This window comes from Coccomyxa subellipsoidea (assembly GCF_000258705.1).
Source record: "Coccomyxa subellipsoidea C-169, whole genome shotgun sequence".
In the NCBI taxonomy this organism is placed as follows: domain Eukaryota; kingdom Viridiplantae; phylum Chlorophyta; class Trebouxiophyceae; family Coccomyxaceae; genus Coccomyxa; species Coccomyxa subellipsoidea.
The window spans coordinates 260158-283726 of NW_005178021.1; the positions used below are offsets into that span (position 1 = coordinate 260158).

At 52.2% G+C, this 23569-nt stretch overlaps 5 protein-coding genes across 5 annotated transcripts; 2 read left to right on the forward strand and 3 right to left on the reverse strand.

The window, feature by feature from the left end:
* Positions 1-15: 15 nt before the first annotated feature.
* Positions 16-3030, forward strand: COCSUDRAFT_45149 (hypothetical protein; the record flags this gene model as incomplete). Its single annotated transcript, XM_005643150.1, has 6 exons — positions 16-222; positions 347-490; positions 542-727; positions 1067-1149; positions 2032-2189; positions 2972-3030. 6 exons carry the CDS (start codon positions 16-18, stop codon positions 3028-3030), a joined length of 837 nt encoding a protein of 278 aa, XP_005643207.1.
* A 1457-nt stretch (positions 3031-4487) lies between these two features.
* On the reverse strand, positions 4488-12155 carry COCSUDRAFT_45150 (Cryptochrome/photolyase FAD-binding domain-containing protein; the record flags this gene model as incomplete). Its single annotated transcript, XM_005643151.1, has 16 exons — positions 4488-4676; positions 5565-5735; positions 6099-6219; positions 6634-6739; positions 6883-6970; positions 7234-7355; positions 7730-7852; positions 8555-8672; positions 9081-9198; positions 9482-9652; positions 10039-10225; positions 10542-10738; positions 10968-11101; positions 11378-11660; positions 11855-11997; positions 12108-12155. The coding sequence occupies 16 exons, from the start codon at positions 12153-12155 to the stop codon at positions 4488-4490; spliced, it is 2319 nt and encodes a 772-aa protein (XP_005643208.1).
* Positions 12156-12688: 533 nt separating this feature from the next.
* Positions 12689-15006, forward strand: COCSUDRAFT_38515 (IGPD-domain-containing protein; the record flags this gene model as incomplete). The annotated part of the gene is made up of 6 exons (XM_005643152.1): positions 12689-12746; positions 12864-12985; positions 13148-13235; positions 13556-13665; positions 14040-14173; positions 14865-15006. The coding sequence occupies 6 exons, from the start codon at positions 12689-12691 to the stop codon at positions 15004-15006; spliced, it is 654 nt and encodes a 217-aa protein (XP_005643209.1).
* A 619-nt stretch (positions 15007-15625) lies between these two features.
* On the reverse strand, positions 15626-17027 carry COCSUDRAFT_31572 (cytochrome b5). Its single transcript, XM_005643153.1, has 3 exons — positions 16760-17027; positions 16464-16552; positions 15626-16264 (listed from the first exon to the last, which is right to left on the reverse strand). The coding sequence occupies exons 1-3, from the start codon at positions 16917-16919 to the stop codon at positions 16106-16108; spliced, it is 408 nt and encodes a 135-aa protein (XP_005643210.1). The 5' UTR covers positions 16920-17027; the 3' UTR covers positions 15626-16105.
* Positions 17028-18333: 1306 nt separating this feature from the next.
* Positions 18334-21995, reverse strand: COCSUDRAFT_68147 (hypothetical protein; the record flags this gene model as incomplete). The annotated part of the gene is made up of 7 exons (XM_005643154.1): positions 21883-21995; positions 21143-21640; positions 20713-20869; positions 19982-20130; positions 19527-19651; positions 19085-19262; positions 18334-18517 (listed from the first exon to the last, which is right to left on the reverse strand). The coding sequence occupies exons 2-7, from the start codon at positions 21481-21483 to the stop codon at positions 18334-18336; spliced, it is 1134 nt and encodes a 377-aa protein (XP_005643211.1). The 5' UTR covers positions 21484-21640; positions 21883-21995.
* Between the last annotated feature and the right edge of the window lie 1574 nt (positions 21996-23569).

Consider the following 23569-nt stretch of genomic DNA (forward strand, 5'->3'; position numbering starts at 1 on the left):
AGTTTTGACGGCGCGATGGTGAACATTTTACCCTTCCTCGGGCCACCAAGGCAGCCGGCGCCACGGCGCACGGCCAATGGGAAGCCGGAGGAGGAGAAGCCGGGCTTCTTGCAGCGCATCGCGACCCAGAGGGGGGGAGAACAGGGGCCTCGCAGGGCAGCAGGCAGAGGCATCATCGTGCCTGGGCAGCAGCTGCCCCACATCACGCTGAACACCGTCCAGGTGTGCGGGTACCTTGTCAGGACTGCTGCCTGAAGAGCAGGAGCTGGGCAGGGCCAGCTCAATGTGTTTACGTCAACTATACATGCTTGTTTGAATGAAAAACAAGATTATGCAGTACGAACAGGACGACATTATGCAGTACGAACAGGACGACTCAAAGTTCCACCAAGGTGTCGTGCAGCATGCCGATCGGCAGGATCATATTCGGACATCTGTAACTATGCTCTTCGAGGATGCGCCCAACTGGGCTTTGTGTAAATTGGAAATGGTTTCGGCTCCTACAGACTTCAGTGGCGCATCATGTTGTCTTTCTGGGCAGGGTGGGAAGCTGGAGATCGGTGCGCCGACTGGCAAGTGGCAGATGATAGTGGTGTACCGCGGCAAGCACTGCCCTGTCAGCAAGAACTATCTGGCCAGCCTGCAGCAGATCATCTACGAGCTGGATGAGCTGGGCGTGGAGGTGGTCGCTGTGTCGGGCGACGGCCGTGAGCGCGCCGAAGCCTTCGTGAGTCGCCCATCCGCCTCATTTTCGCACAGCCTCTTCACAGCACTGTGTCCAGTGAAGTGAACACAAAGGATCTTAGTACTGAAGTTCCTCTCAATCGAACATCTCACCTGGTATTCTTCAGTGATGGGTGTCCTGGGACACTGTTGGTAACGTAAGGCGTGACCTTGTCCCTGCCAGTGGTTGCTGAGTTCCTGTGTATAAACAAGTGAAAATTTGCCGATCACAAGTGCAGGAAACCTGGATCGGCAGAAAAAGAAAACCAGCTGTCCTCTCATGCAAACATGTAGCATCAAAGCAGATGACAAGCAAATCACTTGGCTCTGTTGTGCTGCGCAGCTGGAGGCCCTGAAGGCCACCACAGAGACCAAGGAAGTCACCTTCAAGATCGCCTACGGCCTGCCCCTGGACGAGATGCTGGCGTGAGTCCCACCCTTACAACTTTGCTGTTCAACAGTACTGTGAGCAGCTCAAATAAGGTAGCTGCGCTTGTCGGCGGTTCTGGAGTCTTCCTGCAGACCTTTTAAGGCATTAGGCTTCCTGGCATGCGGGAAATTATGGCATGCATGCACAGCACATGCCTGCAAGTGCTGAGTCAAGGCATGCGGGAAGTTATGGCATGCATGCACAGCACATGCCTGCAAGTGCTGAGTCACTAGATTTGAGACCTGTAGGCTGGCCTAGGAGGCCATGCCCTGCTCTTGAGACGTGGGTGGGGCTTGCGTAGTCGTTGTACAACGCTCTCTGCGTAGCACGGCCAGTGCTCAGGAGCAGTGAATGCAAGAGTACCCTAGGCCCCCAGTTCTGGTGCTTGCTTCTACGCTGTAGAGATAGACGGGATGGAATGTGAAAGAGGCAGAGCGCGCTAGCGAGCCTTGGCATTTCAGTGCAAAAAACCTTACCTCTCGAGGTACACATTTAGGAGCAGACACGGCAGCACATGCCCGCTGGTGTGGCGTTTGTGTATCGGAGCTTCTCTGCCTCTACAAGCATGCTTAATACTCTCAGCACCTGGTCTGGCTCTGAATGTGTCATCACCTTTCCCTGTTTCCAAGGCTGCATGCTGCTGACAGCCTGTGCCGACACATCAACTCAGATGGTGCTACAACGGTATATTGCAGCACTCGGCAAGCTGTGCTGCTGACGGCAGGTGCCGGTATGCTCGCCAGCAGGGCCTTTCTGTGTCGCTGAGATATGTTTATGCCAGGGCACATGTTCCCTCATGCATGCATGTTACGGCCTGGACCTTAGCCTCTTTTGTCCGGCATGCGAGCTGACGGCATACTGCCGGCACATGCGCGCAGGTGGGGCCTGTTTGTCAGCGAGCCGCGCAACCCGCGGGAGACGGACCAGCCCTTCCCCGAGCCGGCGCTGTTTCTGCTCAACCCTGACGGCGAAGTCATCATCATCGATTACTCCAACTCCCCCTTCGCGCGGCCAGACCTGCGCATCCTCGTCGAGGGTAAGTCCCCTGGATTATTATCCATTGCTATAATTTTTACTCTTGTTACCACATTGTTTTCGTGCTGGATGCCAGGCGCGTATGCAGACAAGCTGCAACTTGCATAGCTGCTAGAACCCAATTTTTGTTGGACTCGCGAGATCCGAAAACCCCAATGAACTATAGGCACGGTGGTCAGTAATTGTACCGGCCCCGCCAGTGTACAAACCATTACAGCTGCACTCCTTTCCAGCTTTCCTTGGGGGTTTTACGACGTGCCCCTCAGACAGTTTTCAGTAGCTTGGGGCCCTGCAAAACAAATGGTGCGTTCCAGCAGCACTCCAATAGACCTGTTGCATCCCCTGTCTATATTGTTTTGAATCCTGCTTGCAGGCCCTTCCTTGCTGGGAAGGCAAAATACTGTCAAGTTGTAACCCTTGAGACCCATAGGGCCTACAAGTTGTGCGAGTAATGCCTTCCTAGGCAGGCAGATTAAGCCCTAATGGCTTGCGGATACTCTTGTGCGCTGGTCAACCATGCCTCTGAGTTGTGACAGCACATACAAGGGCCGACACATGGTCCCCCCATATGCATGCAGCATGCAAAAGGACCTCCTGATGTGTTTGGATCGACAATGTGTTAATCCATGCACACCGGCAGGGCTTCTTGCGTGTGGCATCATACTGGATGCATCTTCCAACAAAGGGATGCTTGTCAGTTGATCCTCAGCAGGAGCTCAAAATGTCAATGTGTTCCATCAGGTCTGAACTCTACATTCCTGAAGGGAGGGATTTGTGCTGCAGGCATCCGCTACATCCAGGAGAATGACTACCCAGTCCGCGGCACGTATGGCTACTACTGAGCGGCACACCTTCAAATTATATCTGGTCCTGAAACCAGATGGGTGCTACATGCGCCTCAAAGCAGCCAAAGCAGCAGGCCTTACACCAGCGCCAGAGCATGCTGCTGAGAAGGGCTGAAACAGCGTACATGATCTGAGTGCCAGCAGCGCTGGGATATGAACCTCAAGAGCAGCTATGGAACATGGGCGGAAGCTGCATGCACCTGCGTAGCTGTGTGCTTGTGAAAATTATCGTTAGGAACCGTGCAAGTTTGTGTCATTACTTGAAGAATGAGCAATGGTACGCTGTGCCAGCAGCAGAGGGGGTGCAGAGCCCTTCACCAGTCTCTGTGACGCAGCGTTGCAAGTTGCAAGTCTCATCATTGGCTGCAAGCCTCCCAGGTTATTTCCATTCCTGCTGCAGATGCAGGGGTGAGGGCATCCTATTTTGTTGACCACCCCTTAGCCCTGATGTTGCCAGGGGGTGCGTTGATACAGTCGGGCCAGTATAGGTCGGCGCTAAGTCAGGCATGTTTTTGAATATTTTCGAATGCGCAAGCGCGGCAATTCAAAATTGTTGATATGGCAGCGAGGGCGCTGCTGAGCTTAGCAGTTGCTGCTGCGTCTGCCTTCTTGGACAAGGCAACTCCGCTGCAGACGCGCAGAATTTTGAGATGTGTGCTGTCGGATCAGCTCCCTTGTCAGCGGGGGTGGATATACATATACTGGCAGCACATGTTCTGCTCGGGGTCTGAGAACAGGAAGACCCCACCAGTACAGACATTCCTGTTGCTGCTTCCGAACTGTATATAGTGGAAGAAGTGCACAGGGAAATACTGCGGCTGCAGTGGCAATGCACTGCATGCATGATGGCCAGTAAAGTGCTAGCGCAGAGGTCAAGTCACACCCAGAAGGATGGTACATGTTTTTGTGAAGAGGCAGGAAACCTGCAAGAATGGTTGCTAGCGATCCTGAGATGGGTACTTAAAAGCAATGCTGGAAATCAGCTCGAGAAAGCTTTATTGCACCTGCTGTAAATGCTGTGGTGGTTGCCTTGCTTGCTTGCTCTTCTAGCTCGAACAAAAGGCAAATAAATTGTATTACTTTGCGCACATGCAAAAAGTTCCCCTATGAAGTCACACGCCGAGCATTCCATCAGCTGCAGCGAGCTTCGAGGTCTTTTCAATTATCCACTTTTTACCAGACACCAATGTTTACAAAAAAAGCCTGCCCCCCAATGCTCCCACAGTGACCCAGGCCAAATGTGGCGCTATATGTCAGTGCGGCACTGCCTTAAATTCAGAATCAAATCTTCGTGATTCCTCACAATACTCATAGGTTCTCTGTGCACAGTGCTGAGGAACCTTCTGGTAGTTGTCACTCTATATTTGAGATCTGGCTCCAGGGGCCTTTGTGCCAGTGCACAGACTGACATCAAAGCAGAGATTAAATTTGAACCTGCTTTGTCACTCTATGTTCTAAGTGCTCTGCGCGGTGCTGAGAAGCTTTCGATAGTCACTCTTGGTGAACACTCTCATCTTGCTGCCGCCCTGTTTCACTGTCGCCCCTTCCGGCAGAACCACCATGTCATAGCCGCCAGGGTCAATCCACTCGGGCGCCTGCGCCCTCGCCTCTGCTATCTTCCTGGCGTTCTCCTTCCGCAGATCCTGAATACCATGCAGTGCATCTGCTTTTAGCCGCCACTGGCGATTGAAAATTCCACTGCTGCAAGACAAGGGACTTGGCACTGCCTTAAGAGCATAGTTGCACCATACGAATTCGGCCATTCGGCATACGGTGGATATTTGGTCGTATATTCGGTATTTTGGGCCAAAATAGGCCGTTTTACCGTATTCCGTATATTTAAATACCGTATGACCGTATATTCGGCCGGATATACGGTCCTAAAAAAGTGTTCTGACCGAATGGTGCAACTATGCTTAAGAGCGACTTGAGCAAAAAGCTGATATAGCACTCATTCAAAAATGGCTTCCTGTCTCGCTGCCCTGGCGCTCGCTTTACCTCAGCGTGAGCATTTCTTGTTGGATATCCAACAAGATTGACAGGATGCATGTCCTCATTCTAGCGTGCTGGCAGGCAGTCAAATGCCTGACAGCCACGTAGAAGATGGCACCACAGCTGCCGCCACGCAAAGCAGCCCCGATAGATCCACCAACTGCACAGGAGCGAGCTCCAGGGGCGCACCGGGAATTTTCTGGGACACTGCAAGGGTGCTCAAAGCATGCACCCACCTGCAGCTCTGCTGTGGTGATGCGGTGCGGGCAGCAGAGGACATACATGTACAAAAGAAGGAATTTTTCGACAGCACATCTTCTGTGCTTTGCGCATACCTGCAGCTCTGCTGTGGTGATGCGGTGCGGGCAGCACAGGACATATATGTACAAAAGAACAAAATTTCCGACAGCGGGACACGTTCTGTGCTTTGCGCATACCCGCAGCTCTGCTGTAGTGATGCGGTGCGGGCAGCACAGGACATATGTGTACAAACGAAGGACATTTTCGACAGCGGGACATATTTTGTGCTTTGTGCACACCTGCAGTACTTCTGTGGTGAGGCGATGCGGGTAGCACCCCGGCCCTGTGCCGAATTGAACTCCGGCTGACTCTAGGACGCCTGATGGCGCAAGCCAGGGCTGGTGCAGCCACTTGCGAGGCAGCCTCTCCAATTCGTGCACCCACCTTGCTATGTACGCACCGTCCGGATCCTGAATATCAGCAAGGGGGACAATTCTTTTGCTCAGAGCATTGCGCATTGCCCATACTGAAGTGATGGCATCACCCGGCAGGATTTGATGCGCGTACATCTAATGCTGCACCAGAAAAAACGGGGAAGCAATTTGATCTGCATGCACCGCAATAATGAGTGCAGTAAGTTCATTTTCCACGCAAATTACTGTGCTTGGCATCAGTGCCTCTAATTGCGCGCAACATTGATCAAAGGGCAGATTTGCATCCTTCTTGATGGAGGATGTAAATCCAATTCAGACCAGGACAAGTGCAGCACCACCAAGGTACTTACAGCTGTGTGTGCAATGCAATACAAGAGTAAACGGAGCATGTGGCGGCACCTGAGATGAGCTGGTGGGCAGCAGGGTAAAGTTCCACTGGTCCAGTCCGCTCTTGCCAGCGTTCTGCCACATCATCGAGTTTATCGCCAGGTCACCGTCCACCAGCGTGTCATGGAACCACCTGCGGATTTGACAGAGGGCGGTGATTGAGGATGCTCTCCCTGATGGTAAAGTCACATCTAAATGGCCGCGCAGGACCATGAATATCCGATGGCGTGCCGCCCTCAACAATTGCTTGCTGCTCCCTTTGCTTCAGCCTGTCCTGACATCAGTGCTTAGTGGAACCTGGCTTCTGAGCAGGCACAGTGTTTCGCCCATCTGCCAACTCTCGAAGATAGCGCGCCACAAGCTGAAGTATATTACCTCGTGATGCAAGTTGTTGACAGACAAGTTTCTGAGGATGCAGTGCATCCTTCAATTTGCCAGCATGCTTTGAGCAATGGAGTGAATAGATAACAAACTGAATAAAACACAACAGCAGATTACAATGCGAATGCAGCAGGTTCTTAATGTTTCCATACGATGCTGTAAACACCTGCAGCCGTGCAGCCAGTGGATGTTGAGGTACTCGGTCAGGAACGCTGCGCAGACCATGCGCACACTCTGCTGCATCCAACCCGTACGCCACAGCTGCCGCATGCCTGCAGCACATTCATTTGCAGAAACGGTCATCATCAGTCATAGTGGTCATTTCACGTCTCACCAATCTCACATGCATGACGCCTGAAAACATTACACCTCATTTCGACTTTCAACATAAGACTTGAGTTGGCTTGAAGTTGACTTTCAAAGAACTTGCCTGCGTCCACCAGGGGAAATCCTGTTTTACCCCTCTGCCACGCCCGTAACGCCGCCGGATTCTCGTTCCACTCCTGGCATACAAGGTGAATTGTGAGGACTCCAAATTGAATTTTGTTGTTTTTCAGATACTGGAGCGATGCTTTCATGCTGGTTCCTTCCCGCCCTGACACGTGCCAGGAGGAACAAGTGCTCATTATATTTTTTACATCTTTATAAAGGAGTCTTGGATCATGACAGCAAAGCTAATTTGATGGCCACAGCAAGATCTCTGCAAAATGAAGGGGAATTTTGACGGGAACAGGCACAGAGAGATGAAAACAATAGTTGAATGCACCTGGCCGGTGTAGTGGGTGCGCATGGGGCGCACAGCCATCTGCGGCCAGTGGTGCAGTTGCCAGTACGCCAGGTCGCGCCAGATCAGGCGCCGGCTGAACGTCTTACTAAGCTCCCTGCCGCCTGTGTGCCAGCACATGCGAGTATAAGGACCAGGCATGCCCTATGCATCTTTGCAGTAGAATCACTGATTACTCGGCAAATCTGAATGCACTGTGTCTAACCCGATCAAGGACACAGCAACTGGCAGAATAAAGGTTCCCAGTGATTGATGTGTAGATATGCGGAACAGTTGTGTGGGCCATCAAGTCAGCATCACTCATGTCGATCATGGCACAAAAGTTATGAGCCTTCCAGGGGCACAATTCACATGTTCTCTGCATTGACAGGCTCCTGCCAATCTGGCACCAATACCCTGCAGCTTGGGAAATCGAGACTTCTGTAGAGCTTGAAGTTGCGACATTGTTGCAGGGGAGCAGCAGATGAGTTGTGCACACCTCGTGCAACGGTCTCATGAAGGAGCAGCCGGGCTGACAGCTGTCCGTGGTGCACGTACGCAGACAACAGAGACACCGCTCGCGCGTCCGCAAAATGCCTGGCTGCTTCATACGTCGCCAGGCCTGCAGAGTTATTATTATTATTATTACACGCCTATCCAAGCCAGATTACGCTTAGGTGCGTCGCAGCAGCGTTTCTGTGACAGCCTTCCAACTCGGCCTATCTTGGCACCTTCTCCACCATGTCAGAGCCAGTCCAAGATCGTCTAAGTCTTTCCTGACGTAATCATTCCAAGACTTGATTGGCCTGCCTCTCTTGCCAGCACCTTCCAAGGTACTAAACAGCAACATCCTAGGCAATCTGTCATTTTCCATCCTGGCCATACTGCAGAGTAGCACCCAAAAGCATAGCTAACTACATACTCTGATCCACATATAATCAAGATGCTGCATGTCGCTGTGCTCCCCGCTCAGCCTGACTAGCAACATGCTCACAAGATGAATGTGCGCTGTACGGAGGCAACAGACTGCGGTCTTGTGGTAGGACGCCACCACAGATAGTCAACACGGATGCAAGAAATGCACATGCATTGGGCATTGGGAGCTTCCACACTCCTGGTATCACGACAGGGTGCGGTAAAGCATCATAGTGTCTAGGCTCGTTACCCAGGGCAAGGTCGGTGGTCTTCAGGTGCAGATGGGCTGACACCAGGAGCAAGCATTGCACCATCATACAAATAATTCTTACTTAAGGAGGAAGAAGGGAATGACGACGGGGCAAGCGATCTCAACAGGATGTTTGGTCATCTGTGGCAGGGGACGCACCTTCGGACATGAACTTGTCCATGCATGCGAGCGCTGCTCCTTCGCTGATGTCCCACGCGTCTCTCAACTGCTGGCCCCAGTCCACGAGACTGCCATCCGCACGCACCGGCAGCCGCACCTGCCATTCATTCAACTCCCCTTATAATACAACTTGAATCTCAAATTGTATCCACCCTTTGCGGGAGTCTGTGCATGAGGTATCATGTAAGCGTATGTTGTCTTTGTATACCTCCAGGTACTGCCAACGGATCCTGAGGATATGTGTACGGCTGCATGACACATGCTGCCTTCCAGAATGACACCTTGCGGTGTCACCAGTAGACGAACAACTGCAGCTCTTGACAAAGAGGTTGCTTACAATGCTGGCAACCAATTTGACAAGAGCTCCAGCAATGGCTGCTGGTCGGACGCCCGTACTTCCTAACAAGACACCTGTCCTCGAAAAAGCCTTCAACAGCCACTTTAAATCTTGCATGTGATCTATAAGCGATGTATGGGTTGGGATATCAGTACTGGCGGGGCGCACCATGCCGAGGGCGGCTGCACTTGGTAAACTGCCGGGCACGGCTGGCGCGCGGTCAGCGACTGGCAGGCTGCCCGGAGTGGGCAGCGGCTTGGGCAGCGCGGGCAGCCGATCACATGCCCTGCATGCGTGGCTTGCCATTTCAGGCACATTATTGGAAGGATGCCGCAGGAATATATTTGAAGACTACTGTAATCTCAGAGATGCACTTGGATCGGTTCTGCAACGATAAGCATAGCAATCTGTGCATACATTGCATGACAGATCAAGGAGGCAAATGAACTGCTTCCTCCTGATCAAAGGCTGTGCAGGGACCTCATGTCTGATCAGGAAATTTTACAGAAAAACTGCAAGTGCTGGAGAGTAATAAAATTTCTAGCAAAATGGACCTGTCTAGCGCGCACCTCATGAAGGGGGACAGCGTGCCAAAGTGGCCCACCCAGCGGCCGGTCATGTCTACCTTGACCTCCTGCGGCTCGCGCATGAGCAGCCCAGCATAGCTCCTCACCTCCATCCCCTGCTGCTGCAGCCCCTCGGCCACCCTCTTGTCTGTCGCTGTCATTGCCGGCTCATACCTGCAGCATGCCAGTGTTCGCTCAGACCACAGTGTGTTTATTAATAGTGCCTTTGCTGCTATTTCTGGTGGTGTGGCAGTTCCTTGTACTTCCTGTGGGAAAGTCAATGAGGACAACAGTGTCTGTAGACCTGCCTTTCCTTGGCAACCAGAAGGAGTCATCTATTCATGAGACAACAACAACACAGCCCGACAATAAATTGCGATGCGACAACTATATTTGATTCACATGCAAGCTGCAGCTCACAGCTAACTCACTCCTTGAACACAGCTTTAGCTGTGCCAACTCCGCAACCTCAAAGCTTACAAAGTGCACCGGCCAGCATGACAGTAAAGCCCTGCTGGCAGCAGAGATGCTCACATAAGCGATGCATGAATATGCATCACCTGCGGTTGTAATACACAGCCCCAGCACCTACGGAAGCTGCAACAGCGGAGAGCTCCGGCAGGTACGCCCCCCGCCGGAAGACTATACGGGCCCCCGGCCCGTAGCGCGCCGCCAGGTCAGCATCCAATGACATCAGCGCAGCCTCTATCCACACCAGACATGCACCGCCCGGCCGCCATGACGTGCCTACACCAAACGCAACAGCAGTGATTCAGTGGTTATTAAAGACAGCCCGGACTTCCATCTTTAAGGGTGCATTGCATTCCTGACGAGATGGGTCTTCAAAACAACAGCAGGCATCCACCTAGCCTCCTTGAATTTACAAGCCGGTTCTCAACAGGCACTATATTGAAAAGGTGCATCAGACGCCTACTCCAGACACGCATGCAAAGGGAGTTGGCGCAAGTGAATTTTGTCAAGGGGTTTGATATGCAGGAAGTTTCAGTGTAGCATAGTCAAACTGCTCTAATGAAAGAAGGACAAGCAGATTATGCACGCCCACCTGTCTCCAAATCATCCCCGTCCTCTTCCAGAGAGCAGACATACACAAAAGTCAACTTGCCCCCGGCCCTTTTTGCGGCTGCCGCTGCAGCGCAGAGTGCAGGATTGTCGTGTAACCGGAAGTCCTGCCGAAGCCAATACAGGATGCCGGTGCCGGCAGATGCCGCTGCACCGCCGCGCCCCTCAACTTTCTTTTCCCTGCAAGCACATAAAACGTGCACATGTTGTTCTTCCTGTATGACAAACCGAAGAAACACCAGAAACACCACACGAGACAGGTGCTGTGGCCGAACACTGTACTTTGGCCTACGCGCACATCAACTTGTTTTGCATGCCACAATATATGGTATTTTGTAATATGAGCTTCTGGACAGAAGACAGCCAGTGGAGCTGCAAGCATCAAAACACATTGATTTGTATCAAACACCTTCTGGAGCGCTTGGCGGGCCGTGACTCCCCATCAGTGACGCCTGGAGGCAGCTCCAACCCTTCTGCGCCGCTTGTGCTGGGCACTCCAGATTGGCGCTGTTCTGAGGCAGATGTGGGTTGCACACTGTCAGCCTGCCCCACCAGAAAAATTAAATTTTAATCCCAAGTAGGTCTCAGCGACGACGCCTGCTAGATGGCCTTATTGCAGAGGTTGGAGAGTGTTTGAGTAATACAATCTGCTAGTCAGGCATAGATAATATGGCATAAAATACTCAGTGCTGTCCTGAACACAACACTTGCTTGCACTGTTCTCCAGCTGATGTATTCCTGGCGTTTCCGGATTTCTCACGAACGGCAACATCCTTTATGCAGTGTCATGGGTTTCGTGGCAGCACAGAGAGGGCGCACCGGCTGATCTGCCACAGCTGAAACTGAAAGGTTCAATGGCCGCCACCCATCTGACACGCCCTCATCTGCCCCTCCACGCCCTGAATCTACCCCGAGCTCGCCCCTGCTGCCGAGCGCCTCATCAGGCGCAATCCACCCCGCTCTGCTGGCAGCGCTGAGTAACTGCGCCCTCTGCTGAGGGGAGGGCAGCAGCTCTGCCAGCTCCAGGAAGAGGCTGGAAGCCTGTGACTGGAAGGCCAGCGCGAACTGCTGCTGCAGGGCCTCTGCTGAGACCTCCCCCTGCCTGCACAGCGCACATTGCCAACATGATTTGAATGCAAGCCTCAGCCGTGTAATTCACTCACCGCGCTTTGAACCACCCTCCATGCCTAGAACTGCATTGATCAGTGTTTTGGCACAAGAGCAACCTTGACCAATTAATTCCCAGCATGGCGCAAGTGAGTGGGCATGTTGGATGCGTTCGAGATTGGCTCCCACCTGAAGAGTAGTGTCTCGTGCTTTAGCCGTTTGTAGGCAGCCTTGTTGGTCGCCAGGGCTTCACGCATGCGGCTCGCAAGCTGCCTGTTGCGATCTGCTGGGCTGGGGCCTGCTGCATTGGCGCTGGCTGCTGCTACCAGGACCTGAGCATGTATACAGGTTGCGACCAATATTTCATTCATGTATGATGAAGAATGCCCGGTATTAGCACACACCAGAAGGTGATTGGGACACAGGGATTGTCCATGCGCACCTTGGACGACGTCCCTCTGCGCGCATAACTCGCTCTGGTTGTCACCATGAAAGGCGCATGAAAGAAGCGTGTGTAGAAGCTTGGACAGAAGCCTAGCATAGGCGCTTTCGAGATATTTGTAAGCTACTTTTCCTTGATCAGAAAAACCTTTCTCCCTTTTTGACAGATCGCACTGTGAGCTCCGACACACAAGCCTCATTCACAGCGCAAGATGTACATTTGAATTAAGAAGGCAAGCTCGTGATAAATGAGTTTGAAATGCATCATTCCGACACGTCTGTCGTCTTTCATCTCGGAAAACCTGTCCGGAGGCGTTGGACATGTCATGTGTCTCTGAGTTTTGCAGGTGAGATGAAGGTTGTGGCATTCTGAGCGAGCGAGCCAGTGAGGTATAGTATCGAAAAACCGGGAAAATATAGATGGCGATTGATGCTGTAGCCCAGCGATCGGGAGTCTGCTCGACATATTTTGTAGCGCCTGAAAAGCCCAGGCAGTTTGTGGGTGTACACCTAGCACATTCGAGAAGCTGTCTACACAGATTAGGCACGCAACCTCGCCGATCCTCCACACTGGTCCGCAGAATGGAATGCCGCAAAGTGAGAGCCGTCGCTGAGGACCTAGATGTAGCTACCAGGCCAGGTAGCTTTAGCCTCTTTCCCACATTTATTCCCAACTCTGCATTATGGCGCCGTTACCTCTGCTCAAGTATCTTGCGTTGCGTTCACTGTGCTGATTGGTTGTTGTGACTCTCAACAGTGAGGTCAGCATCTGTGAAGAGGGAGACAAAGGAGACGAAGGTGGAGGTCAGCATCAATCTGGATGGCACAGGCGTGTGCAGTGCGCACTCACAAATACCATTTCTGGATCACATGCTCGACGTGAGCCCTCTTCCTTTACCTAGACTCCATTGGGGATCCCTCAGCCTGTCCCGCTGATCCTTTTGCCAGCTTCAACCCCGCACCTGCTATCGCACAAGGCTCACAATGCCTTCAAAAAGATCCACAGCTATCGAAATTTCTCAAAATGCTTGCTGCGTGCAGCAATTGGCGTCGCATGGGCTGTTCAACGTGATGGTCGAGGCGGAGGGAGACACCTGGATCGATGACCACCACACCAACGAGGACATTGGTGCGCCAGCTCTCCACTGATGTCTTTGGACGGCTCCCATTGCATCAGGCAGCTCATGTCACTGCCCAAGTGATGCATACCAGTCACCAATGGGCCCTGGTTGGCGGGGGCTGGCACAAGTGCTGAGCACTGTGCCCATAGTTGATTGGGTCTTGCTTGGGTCTGGCGAGTCTAACAAGGGGTAGAACTTGGGCAGCTTTAAAGTGCAGCGTGTCTGCAGACACACGCTTGGCAGGCATGGCGTGTGATAAACAGTAGTCATGATCACTGCCTGGTGACGCATAAGAATTACTAATTCCAATGTCATTTTTTGTGTGCAGCACTGGCGCTGGGGAGCGCACTGTCAAAGGCGCTGGGCGACCGCAAGGGTATCCACCGCTTTGGAGACTTCACTGCGCCGCTCGATGAGGCTCTTGTGCATGTTGTGCTGGTGCGTTTCCCTTATTGCATCTCCTTGACAGCAGCGCCTCGAAATAATAGCATGCTCCTGGCAAGAAGTAGCAATGCATTCCATTTCTTGCATGCTGTGGGGTCTCACATTGCACTGACGCATTGCTTGTACTCCTTTTGTCTGCTGTTGGTGTGTCAATGACAGCTTTTCATATCAATTCTTGGTCTGCGACTGCTAGTAGTTATCGTCGGTTTTCGGGTGCCGTCCCTGATAGTTTAAAGGTTGTCTGCGGTCTACTGTGTTGAGGCACTATTATGTTTACCAGGTCCTGCAGGCATTGTGATTCACAATTCCATTAGTTAACTCATGTTGACAATCGTGTGCTGCATTGAGACACTGTCGTGGCGGGGCAGGACCTGTCGGGGCGGCCGCACCTGAGCTTCGATCTGCAGATTCCCACGGAGCGCATTGGCAAGTATGAGACGCAGCTGGTGGAGCACTTCTTCCAGTCCGTGGTCAACACCAGCGGCATGACTCTGCACATCAGGTGCGCTGCTATCTTGCAACTGATCATGTGCCTCCGCTGCGCATGCATGTACAAGCCAAGGGACACAACAGAATCGCGAGCGACGCCACCTTGATAAGGGATATGACATGCCTTCCTATAGCCCCACTGGGTGGACTTGCGGCTCCTGCTGTTCTGAGTGTTCTGAGCTGGAGTCAGTGGTCACTCACTCTGCAGCGGATTGAAGCAAGGCATTCATTGGGCTGCTCATATGGGAAACTCTCTGTATCGAGTCTGCGTTGAAGATAGTGTAGGTAGCACACATGAAGGCTAGGCTGTGGTGGCTTTCCCTGCTCGGGGTCATCTAAATGAGGAGAGTAGCAATGTGGATCGGCATGTTTATGATTTTTGCCTGATTGTCCGCAACGTCAGGCTGTGAAGAGCAGCTGGCTGCAGCACTACTCTGAACATCAAGCTGTCCCTGGGCGCGTTATCTTTTGCAGACACTGCTAATTTGCTGAAGTGGGTGGCAGCGTGCACCAGCCTTGAAGGCCTGGGCTTCATTTTGATGCGCGTATGCTGCCTACACACAGGTTAAGGCAGTGAACTCGACAAGGGCTTCCAAAATTGTGACATGCAGCATCAGCAGTAACATGTGCTAACAAGGAGCCGTCCTGTCGTGGAGAGATGCCAGCAATGCGAGTGATCTGGTGCATGTGTATGCAAAATGCAGGCAGCTGGCAGGCAAGAACTCGCACCACATTGTGGAAGCGACGTTCAAGGCTTTCGCTCGAGCGTTGAGACGGGCCACAGAGTACGACGAGAGGCGGCAGGGGCAAATTGCATCATCCAAGGGCGTGCTGACTCAGCAGTGATGCAGGCATATTCTCTATTTCTCTGGAACCCGGAGACCTCAGGTTATGGCTGCGGGGGGCGGAGCAGGGATGCTTGAAGACACTTCTGGTCTTGTCTTGGATGTAAGGTACTGTATATATACGGTATCTGCGCTGCAATGTATCTTGTATCTGGAGTGGTCGTGTCTTGGGTTGGATGGATTGACACGTGGCCTGTGGAGGAGTGTCCGAGAGGCGTCAGTGGTGCGTTGTTGTCGGTGTGTGACATCTATGCAGGAAATTTCTTTGGGAGAAGATTGATTATTGTTCCGACAAATTTAGTGACCTGAGGCGAACAACCCTATGCATGGTGTTTAAATATATACTTATACACCATATATGCATGTAGGACAGGGGTGTCCCGATGCTGAGGGATGCAAGCAGTCTTTCTAAACTGCTTTCATGACACACGTGTGGACAATATTACTGGGCTCTTTTTGTGCTTGTTCTTGACACCAGTGGCAGGAGCTGTATACTGCTGGCGGGATATGAGTCTGCGCAGCAGACCATGACCATGGTGGCAGCCTCGGCATCAAAGTAGCTGCAGCCTGATCATCATATCTGTAGTGCCATCACATGATGCACCGTGGTGCACCTTAAAATCGCGAATGATCCTTACACATCAGATCGCTGTCTAAAGACCATCTCTCATGGGTCCAATGCGGTGCCTATGATTGTTGTCGCTCCCTGTGGTCTGGTTTTTGAGGGACCTGCTTGTTCGTCGGTATCACTTCCATAGACCCTAAAGATACACGTCGATGTCATCCTTGATCCGTTTGAAAAAGCCTCTCTTTAAGGGAATAGAAGCAGACCAGAAGGCATGCATTCAAACAATTCTGATGCTGGCCTCGTTCTGTTTGCATCTACGCACTGAGCAGACAGATTTGTAATGCCCAGACGTATGCAGCTGCCTTGCAAGTTCACACCCTCTACACAATGTACAACAGCGCATATTGATGCTCTCGATACTTTGACACACAGCAGAGCATCAAACTCCGCAGAAGCCATGAAAACTGTAGTGACTGAGAGCCACGCCCCTGCCAGCCTCAATTGAGGCTGCAGCTAGCAGAACTCAGGCCGATCAGAGGAGGTACTTTGGCACAAAGATGGCTGCCAGGATGACCAGAAGTGGTAGGAGCACTTGCAACAGCTTGAGCACTGGATTGCTGGACTGCAAGTTCGCCTGCTTTGTCTTGACTGCACTGATTGAGGCTCGGTTTGTCTTTGCTGCGTCTCCTCCCTGCGTACACTCCCAACATCGGATGCAGCAAAAAGGCTTGATGAAGTTGCTGAGTAAGCAGCATCTGCTGACACTTTCCCAGTCTCCAGGGGTTCGTACAAACGTGACCAGTCTGGAAATGCTGTGCATTGCAGATTGTCCGATGCGGTGCTTTGATGGAAAGCATAGAGCAGGCTGAAGGAGGCATAAGAAGGCTCACATCAAAGTCGCCGATGAGGTATTTCGCTAGCATCTCCTTGGCTGCATTGCTGTGCCCTATCTCCTCAAAGTCCTCGGTTGCATCCTTCCCTGTGAGACCAGATTGAATACAGTTTTGACAAGCTTCAGGCAAGCTTTGCACATTGAGCAAAATAGCTCACGTCAGGCCTTGCCAGGGCCCTTACAGCTTCTGGTAGTAAAGGGGCACAAGCATGCATCTGTACATCACCGACACAGAAAATTGTCTTATAGATGTCATCAAAACTTGTCCCATTATTTATACTCAGAGAAGTTCACCTGTGTTCGTTACGATGATGTCAAAACCGCCTGGATGTTCGTCCAGAAAGTGTGTGACATCGTAGACTCTCCCGCTGATTGCAATCCAGCAGTCATCTTCTGTTGTGTGCTGCTTAAGGTCTTTCACAGAATACAGCTTCGTCGGCTTGACCTCTGCCATCACAAGCGTTGTACGTGTCCTCCAAAAGCTGGTTCAATGCAAAATTTTATTGCACGTGCAGTAAGATGCTCTGCAAGGAACACGTCCAAACAATTTGTTGCAACGTTGGCAGGTTTCAGCGCAAACAACGAAAGGAAGCTCGGCATCGTCAACCTCTAGTGAACCGCCCATGCGGGGGCGTTGACCTCGTCACTGAGTGACGAATGGCGCTGCCACGGGGCGCCTTCAACAATTTGGTACTCTGACGACTGCTGGTGGAAGCAACGGTTTCATGATGGATTAAAGGTCCCGATGCTTTGTATAGGTAGAATGCACTTACGAACTCTCGAGACTGTGCATGCAGTGCGCATATGCATGGATATGCATGCATGGCGGCCCCAAGCGCACGTGAAACCGGCTTTGTGGGTGCAATTTAGTTGCAAGGATATGTTCTGATCTCAGAGCAGGCTGCACCAACATCGATGCAGCCCATTGTGCTGGTGTTTGTCATGCAGTCAGAGTTTTTGCACACAATGAACCACACATAATTAGGGTTGCCACGCATTTGCTATTGCAATGATAGTCCAGACCCACGCGTCTAGAAGGTTGTTTTTAATCAGCTTGAAACACTTAAGCTACTCCGCTCTTGCAAAAGCCCTCTGAAGTACTTTTATCTTCTCTGTGCCTACAAATTGGCGCTGAGAGATGCTGCGATTTTCTTTCACTTCGAGCAGCTCGATTCGAGCTCCTGTGCGCAGTTGCTGGCGAGCACTGCCACTGCTACAAGACTGGCCATGGCTAAAACAAACCATTAATTCCTCGTTGTCTACCTACTGCAAGCTGAACCCCACCATGGTTCAGAATCTGATGCAAGTCTTCTGATGTCAGGCTCAGAGCCCTGCCTTTTGATGCGCTTTATGCATGAGCTGCAATTTGTCCTAGGTGCAGACGCAAGCAAAACCCACTCTTAACTGTTTTAAGGTAAAAAATGATCTCTACGTGGCCAGGAGAACCACCAGAATGTGCTGGGTGCCCTGCTGGCGCATGTGCTTAATCTAAATATCACATGATCCCTCGCAAAAGCACAGGACTATGGACAAAGCATCCCCTGCACTACTGCCAGCTCACAAGATACCTGCTCTCTCACACTGCATGCAATGTTCACCTAAGGTTGTGCACAAATACCCAGGCTTGCTCTTCAATTTGCAATTTGCTTCTCCCTCCCTTACACCTGTTACTTGACCCCACTGACAGGAAAACTGCCTGCCGCTGCGTCAGCAGCCATCAGGCCATCACTTCTTTCTGCTGGCCCCCACTCTTTCATGAGCCTTGCAGGAGACTCCTCAGCCGCACCATGGCCAGAAACCGCTTCAGCAGAGGGCGAGGGAGGAGTCCTCAGCTTTCCAGTCAGCTCTCTCCAACTGACAGTGTCTCTTCAAGACAGCGCGAGGGAGGATCCTGTTGGGTCCAGGAAGCGGTCGTCCTTCTTGCGCGCTTTTACAGCGCGCGGCCGGTTCAACTTCAGCGCGCGCGCACAGCCCATCCATGCGTGCGCGCCGAAGAAGTTGTTGCCCAGCCGCAGCAGCACCGACAGCATCTTCGATCGCGGGCCCGGGAACCTGCGGCATTGGTTGTAACACCTCTCAGCACCCCCTATCCAAGGGAAATATACCGTTATAACAAATAAAGGGCAAAGAAAAGTAGGTTATCGGCCGCAGCACCACCATCGACAGCAGCTTACTGCGCGGGCCCGGGAAGCTGCAACAGCGCCATAATGCACTTCAGAATGCACTAGAACTGCTTTGTTCCTGCCGCACATGCGCCGCTGAGGTTGAATTGTGCACTGCCCAAGCCCAGCACGCGCCTAGCGCCCAGTTCCAGTGCTCAGCAAGATCTCTGCTCGCCAATCAAAAGCCAAGCATTGATGCAACAGATGCAAGGGACACTTAGATCTCCGAGAAAGCTCTCATACAGAAGACAGGTTCCTGACAGGAGCTCTTGCGCCCGAGTACTTTCGCTGTATCTTCTTCGTTTCCACCAAAGCTCGCCTGGCAGCTTCCGACATAAGAGCCGCGGTTGAAGAACAGATCAATGAACTGGACTCAACCAGCTAATATATGGTCCGGTTTCCTGGCTTCCCCTGCGCTACTTGATTGGGGTCGTAACTAACGGTGTGGGGCTCTCACCTGGCGTACAGGACGTCCTCCGCAGCGTTGAGGGCGTTGTAGCGCACGTTCGAGTTGAGCCCCATGAAGTACAGCCATCCCAGTCCCGTGCCGGCGATCGGCTGCTCCGTGGGCGGCGGCTCAAATGCGGAGTCGAATCGCTCCCGTGCTGCCGTCATTGCATGCACCAGCGCGCTCCCTGAGCACAGGGATTAAGATATCAAGATACCACGGGTGCTGAGCAAGCAAGGGCACATAGTAAGGGCTACTGAGAAGTTCGGGGCACATTCCTAGCTGAAACCTGTTCCATGGTGACAATATTGTGGTGAGTGGCTTTGTGCAATGGCCTGCCCCAATGCGCCGATAAACCATCTTGAACTCTGTTGAATGTCAGTATCTCGGGTCATTGCATCCCAGGAGATGTTGGCTGAAGAATTAAGACACTCCGTGTGCATTAGAGGACTCTGCCAAAGAAGAAGGACAGGCTGAGAATTGGGAGGCGTGCCTGCGCAGCCCATGACAAAGCCGACAGCGCCGTACTGGCCCGCCTTCACGCAGAAGCATGCCGCTCGCTGCCCCAGCGTGAACCTGCGCATGCATGCACCTTGCCAGATCAGGCACTGTTGTGGGGATGGCGCTACATGTGTACAGTTCAGGGGTTTCCCAGCTCTGAAGCTCTGCGCTCACAGGTGCAAGACAGGGATCAGCACAGTGTGGACCACTCCATCTCAGTCACAGAACCACCATCCTAGAATAGCCATGCTCTTTTGCTGCAAAAACTGGGCTACATAGGAGCACGTTTCTCTTGTCCCAATGATATCCGACCACTTGAGAACAATATGGACTTCAGACTGACAATGAACGAACGGCTGACAAGAAGGAGATCAGGGTGTGGATGGGTTCTAGATGTGTGCACACCCTGGGTGGCCCGGGGGCGGCGATTGGAACACATGCGAGGGCAGCGCGGCGATCTTGCGGCTGAATCGGCCCTTGGCCGCCACGCTCTGGCGCATGGTGGGAGCCAGCAGATACACCAGCGCGAAATCGCACAGCAGCGACACGCAGCACTGCACGCAGCATGCATGACAATTTTAGACATGTCATGCATGCCAAACGTGGAGACTAATACGGGGGGCAAATGGCAGGCGGGTCTTCCTGGGACCTAATCTAGGAGCGACACGCAGCACTGCACAGTGCATGCGCACAGATAAAACATCGCATGCATGCATGCTACAATGAGAGCCTAATAAAGAGCTCAGTATGGCAGAGAGTGGCAAGTGAGTCCCCTTGTCAGGTGAAGGCAGCCTCACAGCGACATGTCGCATGTGTACACAGCATTGCGCACAACATGCATCAGTTAAGTGACGTTAAATCTTGTGAATGCTGCACGCTTGAAGACCGATACATGGTGGGGAACAGGGCAAGCGCGAGTCTTGGACAACTGTTTCTGAAAGCTGTGACTAACTCCTGCGCAGGGGTCTGCTGTGCAGCGTCAATCATGCCTGGCTTATAGGCAAGACCTTCTATCCTGCTACATCCTAAATGTGTCTTGCAGAGAAACTGGCGGGTTTTGAGTACCGGCATGCACCCAAACCAGGACAGCAGTAGAGCTGTGGATTGCAATGAGAGATTTTGATGAAAGCTCTCACCTGGGACAGGACAAAGTCCAGCTCACGCAGGAACTTGTCTCGTCGGCAGGCCAGGTTCACTGTGAGGATTATTGCTAGGTCCAGCCCGCACTCACAGCCCAGCTTGAACAGAAAGGAAGGGTCTGCCTCTGCCCGCGCCCGCACGCCTGCCATGATCCTGCAAAGCCAGAATTCCGGGTTCAAAATAGGAGAATTATCCCTCCCAGGAGCCTTTTCTTTGTCATGTCGATGGTAATTTCGTGCGCCCCTTGGCCTAAGTGTGCAGCATGGCAGACTTATAGTGCAACTCTACATGGCTCTGTTGCTGATCTGTTGTAAATTTCGGGCGATCTCCACAGGAGGGCAGCACCTTCTCTCACTGTAGAGAAAAAAAATAAGGATAGCATGACGTTACCACTTAGTGGAGTGGTTGGGCTCACAAGATACTCACATCAAGAAGGGATTCCAGGGGATGCTCAGGCCACCAGAGTCTCCATCTTCGCCACCACCGTCTCGAGAGTGGCCCACGCCTACTCTGGAGCCCCCACCACCGCCACCCCCATAGAATTCTGGCTCTGTTTCAGGCTGAGGTGGCTGACCCGATCCCCAGCTCCTTCCTGTGTCGAGGACACCCCCTTCTCGGTGAAGCACGCCCGAGCTGGAGCCCGCGACGTGACTTGCTCTTCGACGTGGAGCTGTAGGACCCACATCAGGTAGCAGAGGCTGGGCATTGCAGACGGGAGACCTCAGCAAGCTGAGGCGCGCCGAAAGCTGAGGCTGGAAGGCCTGCATCTTGTGCCGTCTGCTGAGCTACTGTCTCTGTGCCTGTGCTAGATCCTGGGACGGGTCCTTGGTAGCTGCCTCCCTCAGAACCTGGTCAACCTTCTGCTCTGCTTTGCGAGCCTTGTTCTTGTTCGCCTTCTGAGTCCTTGTCAAGGGAGGCAGCCCCCTGCATCAGAGCCAGCGCCCAGATATATCAGGCATAGGCCATGGCCAGGTAGCAAGCACATGCCAGAGACCTAACATGATAGTCTGAACAATTGGATGTTCCTCTTCCTCGCACACCTACTTACTCATCTGAAACATGCTACGCTCCGACTATGCACCAGGCTGATTCAGACAACATGCATTGAGAACTGGAATAAGCACAATCTAATTTGTCGTGGCTGAAAGAAATACAATGGAATTTACCAGGGCTTATTCCACAGCTTGCCACCGGTCGTCTTCTTAACAATCCTGAGCACTGCAGACACTTGCACCATGCCTCGGTGGCAGGCCCTGTTGCCTTTTGATTTGTGAGAACCAGGAGCGATGCGCCGATTTGATATCAAGCAGGTAATAAATGGACGCTTTAAACCACGTTTTCTGTCCATGGGCTCGAGCGAGGAGAGCCTTGGAAATCAAAGGGCCTGTCTTCGAACCGTTCCCTCTTCCATGACAATTTCTTCACTTTGAAAATCTACTGGACAGAGAAATTGTTCTCCAAAAACAAACAATACTGCCTGTGAGTGGGGCACCATATGTATCATTGTCATTGCCAGATCATGATCGCCAATGACAGCCTGGCAGCTGCCAGTGCATGTGTTGCAGGCTCAGAGTTGCGCAACACCGTGTGTGACACTCTCAAACACTGTGGCACACTCAATGTTTAGTATTTGGTTTAGATAGCAGTACTGGAACTCCAAGGTATGGGAGCTTATCAGACGGCAGACGTACTGGGGCAGGCACCAGAAATTGATTTCAATGACTCATATGCCAACCCTTAAGATTGCCATGCCGAAATCACAAAGTCATTGCTGAGGCCAGGAGGGTTTCAGCTGCGCCAGCTCAGGGCTCTAGAGCTCAGGGCTCAGATCTGAGGGCTCCGCGCATACTTCAGACTCGTGGGGTACTTCGGCGCAAAGACGGCTACACGGAGTGCCTTGCATGCTGCGTAGATATCCGCCTTCTTCTGCAGGCACATGAAACTCTTTGTCAGCTGCAGCATACATATGCATTTGCGACGTGACAAGGCTGCAAGCATCTGCATATCAACCCCAGGTCCCAGCTGCAGATGGACCTATGTATGCCCTATGGCTTTCTGGGCTCTGGGCTCGCCATCATGAAGACTGCTGATTGAATTACTACACATTGCATGTATCACATCCACTCCACAACAGCTACAGAAACCGGCCGATGAAGCACTGCCAGGCATGCTCAGTGTGGCTATGAAGCAATTGTCCATACATCCGGGAAACACACTGAAGCTGACACCTGACCCTTGGATCATGTCAGGGAGGCGAGGCTCTTGGCCTGGACCCAACTTTCTGTGGAGCTATGTTTGTTGCCCCAAGAACGCTGACCTCATGTTATTTATGGCCCGGTGCAAGCCTTGCATGGCGCTATATAGCGCCCTTTTTTCCTGCACTCACTCCTCCGTTGCGAAGTGGTCTGCGGTTTTCTGCCAGATCTCTGGGAGCTGCTGATCCCAGTTCACTCCTCAAATTGGTCCATGGGAATACCTGCGTCACATGTATGATCGTTGCATGAGCACGAGATCGGAAGTTTCAACAGTGGCGATATGCACAGTGCCCTAAACTCAGCACCTTAAAGAACGCTTGGCAAGAGCAAATTGACACAATGTGGTGTTAACAACTTTCTTTTTGCGAGAAAAAGAGGCAAGTTCGCAGGCAAATCACCTTTTACTTTGCTTAAAATATCGGAAGGCTGCAAGTAAACTGAGAAGCCTTCTCGAAGGTCTTTAGAGAGGACGTGCTGCTGGGAGAAGTTACTGGTGGAGGTCAAGCGTGCATCGCCAGCAGTATGTAAGTATCAGAAGGAACTTGGTAACCCTGGGTAAACTGCACAAAAGCTATGACATTAGAACGTGCCTCTCTGT